The 8455-nt window shown below is 33.4% G+C and overlaps 1 protein-coding gene across 1 annotated transcript in view; it reads left to right on the forward strand.

The window, feature by feature from the left end:
* Positions 1 to 2796, forward strand: part of LOC149807498 (epithelial sodium channel subunit beta-like) — a 71376-nt gene extending 68580 nt beyond the window's left edge. The window contains exon 13 of the mRNA XM_089967256.1: positions 279 to 2796. Coding sequence (XP_089823382.1) covers positions 279 to 554 — 276 coding nt within the window. The 3' untranslated portion in view covers positions 555 to 2796. The remainder of the gene's footprint in view (positions 1 to 278) is intronic.
* The last annotated feature ends 5659 nt before the right edge of the window (positions 2797 to 8455 follow it).

Genomic DNA, 8455 nt, shown 5'->3' on the forward strand with positions numbered 1-8455 from the left:
ACTTCTGCAGTCTTTGTGCCAAATTTTTGGTATGTAAAACAAGGGGTAGAATAACAATCACTGCTGACAAAGATAATACAACAATCATCGGTGTTTCTCTTTTCTAGTTGAAACTTCTCATATATTTAACGCAATGAACCGTAAACATGTTCGTGAAAAAGAACATTATTCCAAGAACCACTTGTGTAAACTTATAAACGAAAATCTAGTTTATGCCTCTAGAAGGAAGAGTATATCTTGGAAATGAATTATATTTGCTCCGTATTTAAAATTTTCAGGCAGGTGACTTTCTAGCTAATGTTGGAGGAGTCATTGGATTATGGATCGGACTTTCTGTTCTTGCTCTATGCGAAGTCCTGCAGTTAGTCGCAGACTTATTTGCCTACTGCATTTACAAAGTTTCACACAAGGTCAGACCAAAGCAGAAGAAAAACAGAGACAACAGTGTAAAATCAAAACAATACAGAGTGGAGGATAATGCTATAAATAAGCCGCATCATATCATCACACGCAATATATATGATTTACCCCGCGAAGATCCATACATTTTATAGAATCGATAGTAGTATCATAAAAAGGAGATTAAACAAGTTGTAGCATCAGCTACTTGTCCATGGATACCAACTGTAGCATCCTCCGCTTTTTCGTGGAGGAGGAGCTCGGATGGGTCGTACTGGCTGCCATTTTGAATTTCGTCCACGTAACGGGATCACATGAAGAAAAACTACGTGAGTGTTTATAAATGAAGAAAAACTACGTGAGTGTTTATAAATGAAAACTACACTGTTTATTCATTGAGAAGAAACAGAAGATTAAAAAGTTACTTTTAGTTAAAGATATCTTTTCAACTTGAATATGTTTAAATGACCTGTTATTTCGTCCAGAAAATACATCATAGTATATGTACTACTTTATTGCAGCTTCGAGGTTTGTCGGCCCCCTCAACACCGCTTTATCCGATGTCTTTTCTTGTTTGAGATAACAGGTCGAAATTGTCTCTACTGGAGATATAGACAAGGCTTTCTAAAGACATTCTCTAAACACCTTCTCGAGATGAGAGGCTGCACAATAGAGAGAAGCGAGAAATTATCCTAAACTACGGATAAATATTTTCACTGGTCATGGAAGTTATTGGTTTATTGGCATATAGATATCATTCGAGGAGAAAGCAAAATCACGATTTCATTTCATCACCTGTTTGTTTGATAAATCGAAAGACATCATGTTAGCTTGTTCGAATAACCTTGCCTCTATCATTGTATCCATACAGTTTTGTTCTTTTTAAAGAATGATCTTGAAATTGCAGGTTGTGGAGATGTTATGATAAGCTGTAATAGTATTTTAATATTGAATATAGTTATAAAAATAGGTCATTACACAAATGTACAAAGACAGTTATAAATTGTATGATGTAGAAGGTTAAAACTCTATTACAATGAACAGCATCAGAAGAGAACACATTTTCATCAGATCACACGGTGATACACGAGGATAAAGATTAAGGTAAAGGACCGAATGAGGCAAGACAAATACAAAATTATATACATCAGGGTTCAGCACAGATTTTGACAGAATCTCTATAAATATACAAAGATTGCTCAAGATGTGTACATTTGTAAAGTAAAATAACAAGCTAAATATATGTGAGTTTTGATATTCATAATTATCTGACTTTATATAGATCTGTATGTGTTTGATAATAATTACATTACACTAAAGAATAGTGGGACTCGTTTCCTACTTCGTTTAAAGAACGCATTTCACATTTTCTATCGGTTTTTTATTTGCCATCAGTCAATTTCTTTGGGTAGATGACAATTAGGCGTGGAATTGTGCAGATAAGAGGTGGTAATAGTGCCAATTACGGCCCTAGACAACACACAACATCGCTAAAAGATTTTCTAAATAACGTGTCCATGCATGTAGATAACTCTGATTAGAATCTTTAAGTAATAGTATGTAATAGAGAAGGATAACTGTGACGACATTCTAGAAATAATATTACCCAAAAGTACATCTTTTGGGTTTTTACACTATTTCTAATTGTAATATTCCGGGCTCTCCATATCGCATCATAAACGGAATGCTGTTTTAAACGAAAACGTCTGAGGACACATGTGTGGACTTTATTTTTTTAACCGTAAAATTTCAGGTCATATATATAGATGAAAATCATTGGTCGAGTAATTTTACTTGTAGATCGATCGGATTATCGGGAATCTCATTTTCAAGATTATCACATTTTTATTTACAAGGCTTTGTATGCTTTTTATTTTCTACTAAAGAATTTTAGATTTTAAAGGTTTGTAGTTTTTGTAAACCAAATTCCCAAATGCTATAATGATCCACAATTTTAATTACATTTCACCTAACTTGAAAATTATTTTTATATTCATTCAATTACTAAATACGATAATGTTGTCTTGCCTACGATAAGATATAGTTTCCAATCTGTGCAATATTCCAGACTTTCATCTGAATTCGTTTTAAAGGTTTTCATCTTGTATGATAGCATAGATTCTATAGAATTCCCGTACAATTGTACAAAAGCAATACATTTTCAAAGTCATTTCAGTACATACAAAAAAGTAATGTTTTCCACTTGACGAACTTCATTATTGCATTTTAAAAGTCATACAATTTTCCTCTATGCTTTTACGCATGATTTTCGCATAGTATGTATATTGAGGTTATATTCACAAATTTGCCCACTATACCAAAACCAAGGAAATTTTTGTTGTTTTCCCTGTCGTCAAACTGTGTCAAAAGCCTTAATAAATATCGATAAATCTACAACAGAGTTTCTTTATTCTGACCCTCCAAAATATTCATCAAAACATACAATACAAATATGCTATCAAATGTGGAGTAGGCTGCCTATTTTTCTTGAATTAGATTATCATCATCAGGAAATTTTTACAGTATTGAAATGCAAATAAATAACTTGCCTAGATAGATAAGGATTATAATTCAAGACAGTTTCTTATGTATTTAGATTGTCTTTGCCTTTATATATTTTATTAAATATCCATTTAATATTACATTGCTGATCTAGCGTTTGATATAGATGTTCAATATGTGATCCCGTTTCGCATAACTAAAATTTCCATATCGAGCACCCAGCCTGGAACAACTTTTACTGCTAGAATATTCAATAATAAGTAGTCCACAAATAAAATATTTGGAATGATTGAAATTAACAAAATTATCACACTTTTGTAATTTTTAACAAATGCAGTAATAATGGGTGAAAATGGCTGCTTTTTTGCTGGAGTTAATTGGAGAGTACCATTAATAGCGACGCGCAGTTTATGGGTATTTCACGGTATCTACCACAAATAAATTAGAATCACTTGAGGATGACAACACTAATTTGGACAGATTGTTTGACAGTGAGTTCTCAGATGAACCTGGAGTCCACAAATAGCAGAGAGGGAGAGACTCAATACTTTGCCGCTGAAATCTTGTATTGGAATTTATTAAAATCCAGAACAGTAAGAAAGACTGAGGGAGTCATGTCAAGATTCAAGGCAAGGTTAGAAATGTCCCCACGTTAAGGGAAAATTTATCCATGTAAGTGTTTAGACACTTAAATTGGTGCCTCTCTGGTTACTTTAAGGAAACTAGATGGTTAGTACAATGAACCAGATACTCTTAATAGTTACAAGACAGCCATAGACACATAATTATGGGACAGTAACTACGGGTGCAGCATTTGATCTTCAAGTGAGTTGTCTAATTTCGATAGAGTGTTGAATTCAGGGCGCAAAACGACCTCAAACAAAACTGTTGAAGAAATCGAGGAAGAAGTACTTTCCAACCGTGCACCCGTTGATCTAGTTCCCAGCTGCAGCACTGATAACAGAAATACATTCCACAATGCAAGTCATCTAAAAGCCCCGAATCACTCCAAACAAAGAGCCACATTTCACCTTCAGAGTTTTAAAAACTTGGTCTGCGAAATTTGTCTTTTTTATTTTAGTTTTATTTTGGAGCAGGTATAAGTGGAGTAAATTTCAATTTGTCTGTTAATATGACCAAAGAGTCAGATTCGTTTGACAAATCTGACGATAAAACTGAAAAATATTGACAACATAATGGTAGAAGTACAACAGATAGCAGCAGCTGTTCTAACTATGACGCAAACTTCGAAGAATTAAATCTTGTTACAATGTTCTGAGATCTTTTTTCATCTCTGGGGCGCAAACACGGAATTGTATGTTTGTTTACATTTTAAATTCTCTCGCAATTGTTCAAGTAGAAAATAAAAGGAAGAGAATAGAACAGTACTGTTTAGAATTTTCTTGTTAAAAAATAGCTAAATGATTCTTACAAATCTGGTCTGCATTTTAGAATGAGACTGAATCTTCGTTTTGTTAAATTATATGCCTAAATTATTACCTTTAAGTTCAATGCATCAATAATTTCTTGTAATGAAAATATAAAAATAGAGAGCTTAGATGTGTGTAAATTAATGAGCTTTCTCTATAAAATTGAATTTATTTAATTACTATTTTTATGTTAAATTTGCACCCAAATTAGAACGGAAGTAGAGTATGTATATTTAGTAAGTAGGGTGTATGAAAAAAGGGTCAATTACTAGTCCAAAACCTATGCTCTGTTAGAGAAATAAGAACAAATCCACTTGCTTGTGACTGCTGTATAAATCCAGTTATATATCTTCATATGGCCAATACGAAATGTTTGAAAATGTCAAACTTAAAGAGTAAAACACCATTTAAGTAATGCAGTCAGACCGATGACACAACTGCACAGATTAGTGTCAGTTACCTACGACACACTGGGCTTTTTCATATGGCTGTAGATTATCTTTAATAAAACTTCCAAAACTGTAAAGAATGTATGACTAAAATGGGAACATGTAATAAACAGAGAACCACACATGTGCTTTGTTCCGAGCCGGGGGGAAATAACTCGTTTACTACGGTGAAGGAACATACGTTTCGGCCTGAAGCGGCCTCGACGCATTCCTACACCAAATCAAACTAGTTCTGTCCACCCACTCGGAACAAAAGACATGCAGTTCTGCATATATATATATATATATATATATATATATATATATATATATATATATATATATATATATATATATATATTACCGATTAACTAAGATTCTGGTAACACACCATGTTCACATAAAATGAGATGTACAACATATGGGTAACATTAGGTTTTAAGTTTATTTTATATATTCATTTCTAATACTATAAGATTTTTGATGCAACCGCTGATTTCTTCAGAGAGACAAATTCACCATTTAACATGTCCAAATAATCATAAAGATTAAATAATGGTGTATTATTATAACACTCATCTTTCAACGTTTCTTTTTACGTTCTGGCAAATTTGAATCGTTAATCTGTTGATACTGATGGAGAGTTTGAAACGTTTCTTTCATCTGGTTCTTTTCGTATTTCCGTGTGATAATATGTAATATAAGTACCCTATAAATTTCAGAATGTAATGGATCAAGGTCCTTTTCTTTAAATCCAGAATGTGACTCGAACTGGGGACAGATGAAATCGCATAATCAACTACTACACTCTCCCTCGATGTACATTTACCAATACAATTGTCAGTACCATTTCTACCCATGGCAGTAAAAATCTCATTAGACTTACATAATTCCAACAATCTACATCCAACAGTATTTGGTATGTGTCTGTCTTTTGAATTTCGAGAAATTGGTATATTCATCTAAACCTGAGTTATAATTAATGATGTCAAACCAAATATATGTAAGCAATCATCATGATCTGGTTTGTCAGAAATGAGGCTATTGATTATAGGTCAACCATTAAATAAGCGAACTGAAACGTACGTACGTCAACAGTTAAATCGGCAAACTAAAACGTGCACACGTGCAATAAAGTTAGCCATTGGCTACAGGCTAAAATGTACGTACGTACCTTTAGTCAACCATTTAATAAATAAACGAAAACGTACATATGTGCAATAAAACCACTCATTTAATATGCAAACTGTCACCCATTATTTACACAATCGTATATTAAATTAATCCATTAAATACAAAAACTGAAACGTACACACATCTATGTTTTGCCTCTGATGATAATACCAGCTTCACAACTCGAGTTCTTTCGGGATGTATATAACCGCTCCAGTCAAAGTATTACTATCTGTATAGTTTGCGAAAATTTTACGACAGAATAAATCTCGTTTCCGTTTTCTTTTTGAACTATATAATTAAACAAATGGTCTATGTACAACAGTTAATCAAGCAGAATTTGTGTACATTGCGTTTCGTATTTTTAAAATCTCAGCGTAGTAAGATGGGGATTCTGATTTTTTATTTCTGTAAATTCAAGTTCAAGTCCTGAATCAGTATCTTATTTTTCAAACCACATATTTGAAGAGCATATTTTATTTCAGAAAATGAGTATTTTTTTTGTCCAGATTGATTTGTATTCTTATCGTGTTATAAATAAAATCGTTGTCAATTGACAATATTATAAAGTATATTGAAACTAACCTAAGTTTGGTATTATTATTGTTTTTGGTTGTTGTTTTTATTATTATTTGCATCAGACACTTTCTTCATTCATATTTGCATCTGACACATCAGCACGAACTACACTTTCCCTCAATGAAAACTCAGGTTTCATTTTTTTCCCTCTAGTTGTCAGAAGTTGACATCCCTACTTTGAGTGTTGCCTAAGTGTAATTGCTGTGCTAAGCGTGACAGTCCTACTCAGATCAGTTTAAATCGGAAAAGGTGATTTTCAAGAGCGTGGACTAGGGGAGATAATCGCTGGCTATGGAGCTAAGCGACAAAACATTTCTACAACCCGACACGAAGGGAGCTGCGAGGGTTCAGTGTATAGCTTGCCGCGCGTTTAACCGAAAGTCACATCTATTAGTTACAGACAAGATTAAATTCTGAAATCCCACAACAAAATGCATAATAAGATTGAAAGGCAAAGGCAACCGTATTGACGAAGTTTGACAATGACTGTCTCCAAATGAAGGAAGAATAGGTAGATCAAACGTATGTTAGAAAAATTAAATAAACAGATAAAAAATGTATTGAAAAAGATTATTAAGATAAAATATCGTATTATGAGGGATAATTTCATTTTTACTGAGATCGATAATGAGAGTCAACAAGAATGTAAGGAAGAGATTTTTAAAAATTTTAAAGTGATGTATTGAAGAAGAAAAAAATGAAATTCCCGCTGAAAAGATTCACAGGTTGGGTGTCGCAAAATGGCCACAGAGCTGAGCAAAACCCAGTCGTAGGTAAATTTACTTACTACAAAGATCGAAATAGTGCTTTGAAAAGAGCTCTCTTTTGGTTGAAAGAGTTACTGTTCTTAGGAAGCAAACCCAATATGGAAGCTATACATCCATATGCCTTGTCTAGAAATAAACATTTGACTGTAAAAGGAGTTGTGGGAGAACAATAAGCTTGCGATATGTCACATTGCCTACGATGTTGCTGTGAAATATCTTCCTATGAAAATATACCGGCCAATCTAATTTGATCAATTTCTTTCATCTGCATCGAGTCAGAAAGCGGAATTCTGTATACTGTTCAGGATACCTATTGTTACGACTCAAGTGTCTTAAACTAAGAAACAGACAAAAACGAAACCATAAAGTTTAGTAAAGTTCAACAATGTTTTCCCCCAAGAATACAGAGTGAAAATTTAAAAGGAACTTACAATATTATGAATTAGATCCCAAATTATTCCAAAAGTTCTATTACAAACGACAAGAGGTTGCAAAGTGCATTATTTCTTCTGCTTATACACCAACGGAGGTCGATGTACAATCTAACACCGACTAAACACAAAAACACATTGCAGAGAGTTCCTCAAAGAGGACAAAATAAATGGATTGTCCATTCTGTGCAGAGGAAAACCATGAAACAGTTAAAGGTATGTAATGGAAGGTGTGTATTGGTGGTTGCACACGATTCTGTTTTATGGCCATTCACAATACACACAAATTCTTTATATGAGAGAGTTTCTACGTGGAACGGTAGTGATTTATAAACAGCTGTAGTATGGTCTCATGTATCTAATTCCTAACCTACCCATCAGGGGTTCATCCAAATGTATATGATTATATTTAGTGTGGAAACAATTTCTAACTGTCAGATAAAGTAATTGGAGATGGGTGTAAAGGAGAAGGAAAATTATATCATGCATAACATGTTAGAAATCAGCCAGGACGTAGTCTTGTATTGTTAAAGAAATAAATGGGAAATCAACATGTACTCTGAAGTGACCTACCTTCCATTTGCATCTAAGATCACCAAACTGGCTCGTTACGTGAACACCTTACGTATATCAAAGCTACATTTTTAGATGACGAAACTACTACATATGCAGAAGTTTGATCATCTGTAATCGCGATTTTCGTATATTTTACACCTAACACAAGCTTAATTTTGCAACTGTTCGAT

Source organism: Sinohyriopsis cumingii, chromosome 1 (genome assembly GCF_028554795.1).
Source record: "Sinohyriopsis cumingii isolate HCF-2022 chromosome 1, ASM2855479v2, whole genome shotgun sequence".
NCBI classification, from domain to species: Eukaryota; Metazoa; Mollusca; class Bivalvia; order Unionida; family Unionidae; genus Sinohyriopsis; species Sinohyriopsis cumingii.